The sequence below is a fragment of the Anneissia japonica genome, unplaced genomic scaffold (genome assembly GCF_011630105.1).
Source record: "Anneissia japonica isolate Jap-2015-1 unplaced genomic scaffold, ASM1163010v1 scaffold997_len2565447_cov190, whole genome shotgun sequence".
NCBI lineage: Eukaryota > Metazoa > Echinodermata > Crinoidea > Comatulida > Comatulidae > Anneissia > Anneissia japonica.
This window is the reverse complement of record NW_022696369.1, coordinates 200763-203052: the sequence shown is the minus strand read 5'-3', so window position 1 is coordinate 203052 and position 2290 is coordinate 200763. Positions and strand designations below refer to the sequence as shown.

Below are 2290 nucleotides of genomic sequence, written 5' to 3'. Positions count from 1 at the left end.
TCCTGTTTCTATTCAGTGCAATAACCTGTCTCTTATACACATCTAGATGTGTATAAGAGACAGCCTGGATAGGGTGAGGGAAAGAGAGATCAATAGAAAAGACATATAAAAAAGGAGATAATAAAGGTAAGAAAATCAATCAAAAAGATGAAGGGAAAAGAAAGATATTGGGGGTTGACAGAGCGGTGAAAAGAGGAGTGTACGGAAAGAAATTATGGAAAGTTTATGGAAAAGAAGTGTTTAACAAGCATATAATTTAATTAGTAATAGCTATAATATTAATATTAAAAATGTAAATAAGGGAATTGTATTTTCATTTACTGTAACCATAGATGAAAATACTTTTTGTTGGCAAAGAATGCCCAGCTTTTATTTACTGGTTTGTTTTTTTTTTAACTTTTTCTTAATTAGTAGATACACATCCATTAACTTATGATGTATGAACTTTGTGGAACTCCATACCAATTTCATCAGTTACTTTAAACTGTTTTAAGACCAAGCTAATCTTTTTCATTACTTTAACATTATATCCTTATTCTGTTTTTTATGTACAGCACATTGAGTGTTTGCTTATATGCACTATACAGTATAAGGGTGAACTATTATTATTATAATTACTATGATGTGCACATATTTGGCATAATCATATTCACAATCCCGCACTGGATTTCTTACCCTGTTTTTGCTGAAATTGCTTGAACATGGCAATCTCTTTTGCCAATCTTTGACACACTCTGATGAAACATTTCCTTGATAGTTGCCACAGTCAAACATCCCTAAGAAGAACAACATTTAGTGTATGAATATGAACAATATAATCACAATAAATATAACAAATAAACTTCATGGTGTATTTTCCTGGGTTTTGTGTACAAACAAGTGTCATCAAATTCTCTTTCCACGCTAAATGTTGTATGCACATATATAGTCATGATGTGACTATATATGTCAATGATGTGAAATCATCATGACCATATTTAGGCATGTCACATGTTTTTGTCAAATAGAATTTGACAGTCTTGACCGGGCTTAGGAGTCAGAAATAAGAGGGCGCTGTTTTTTGCTGCATGTGAAAATGATAACATTTTTCAAAAAAAGATGAAATGCAAGAGAATAGTATATTTTTTTCATACTATATTTAATGAGGGTTACCCTACAAAGTCTCTGTGATAGCTACGGAACAGTCGTTAGAATATTAAACAAATATCAAGGGCAAGCAAACATAGGATCTAGTAAAATGGGGTGAGGAACATTGAATCAATTTATTCTGAAAATTTGCAATCTTGAATTTCTAAATCGGTCTCATAAATGGTGTCTCCAATCCCTGATTGTGTCTTACATCAACATCTTGTTTATTGACAAGCACTAGCAATGGAACCCCAGCCAATGTCTCATGTTCAAGCATCTCATCTGAAAACAAATAAAAATATTGCAATCCTGTTTCTATTCAGTGCAGTAACATTAAAATGCAAAATGATGTTTTTGTAAAGATGACAATAATAATTACTTAATGAGAAAAAGTCTCACTTTGCTCACTGGTAGTGCTATACTGAAGAAATATAAACAATATTAATTCAGTAATTGTAAAACTGAACAAGTTCTAGCCTACATTTTTCTATCCGGTGCCATTATCATCAAATCGTTTTCATCATAATTATCATTATATTTATCAGCTTATAAATGACTAAATTGAATGTCTCTGAATGTATTCTGTGTTTCTGCCATTATTGTCACTGTTGATATCGGCTAATAGTTTACTTACCAAATGCTAGTCTGGATTCCTCTATTCTGCTTTTATCTGATGAATCAATTACATAGATCACCCCATGTGACTCAGCATAATACTAAAGAAACCAACAATCAAATAAATAATGATTTCATTTGGTTTAAATCAATTACCTATTTAGCATTACAATAACTGGATATTAAGAGAAGAAATTGGTATCTTTAATTTTATTCAATTTAGTGCTATATAAAGAGCACAGTCATAAATGGTAAATGCAACAAGTAAAGACTAAATATATATAACTAGAAATTGCAAATTGCAAGTGAAGTGCTGCGAAGTACAACTGCATAAAATGTTCTTCGAACAAAATTATTTATGCGAGTCAAGTGAAAATAATGAATAATAAAAATATAACAAATGATATGAGCACGACCCATTGTCTATATATTATTAGAACAGCTTTGGTACAATAGTGTTTGCTGCAGTGACATCTCTCTGCTGGCGATGGCTCGCTGCTGCTGGCGATGACTCGCTGCTGGCGAATCGATCTGCGCATGTGTATAA

The 2290-nt window shown here is 31.9% G+C and overlaps 1 protein-coding gene across 5 annotated transcripts in view; it reads right to left on the bottom strand.

The window, feature by feature from the left end:
• Positions 1-2290, bottom strand: part of LOC117101938 (ADP-ribosylation factor-related protein 1-like) — a 6187-nt gene that overhangs the window by 1508 nt on the left and 2389 nt on the right. For all 5 annotated transcript variants that reach the window (XM_033242056.1, XM_033242055.1, XM_033242059.1 and 2 more), the window contains exons 5-7: positions 1763-1844; positions 1340-1410; positions 676-776 (exon numbers count right to left, since the gene is read on the bottom strand). In XM_033242056.1, the coding sequence (XP_033097947.1) occupies positions 676-776; positions 1340-1410; positions 1763-1844 (254 nt within the window). The remainder of the gene's footprint in view (positions 1-675; positions 777-1339; positions 1411-1762; positions 1845-2290) is intronic.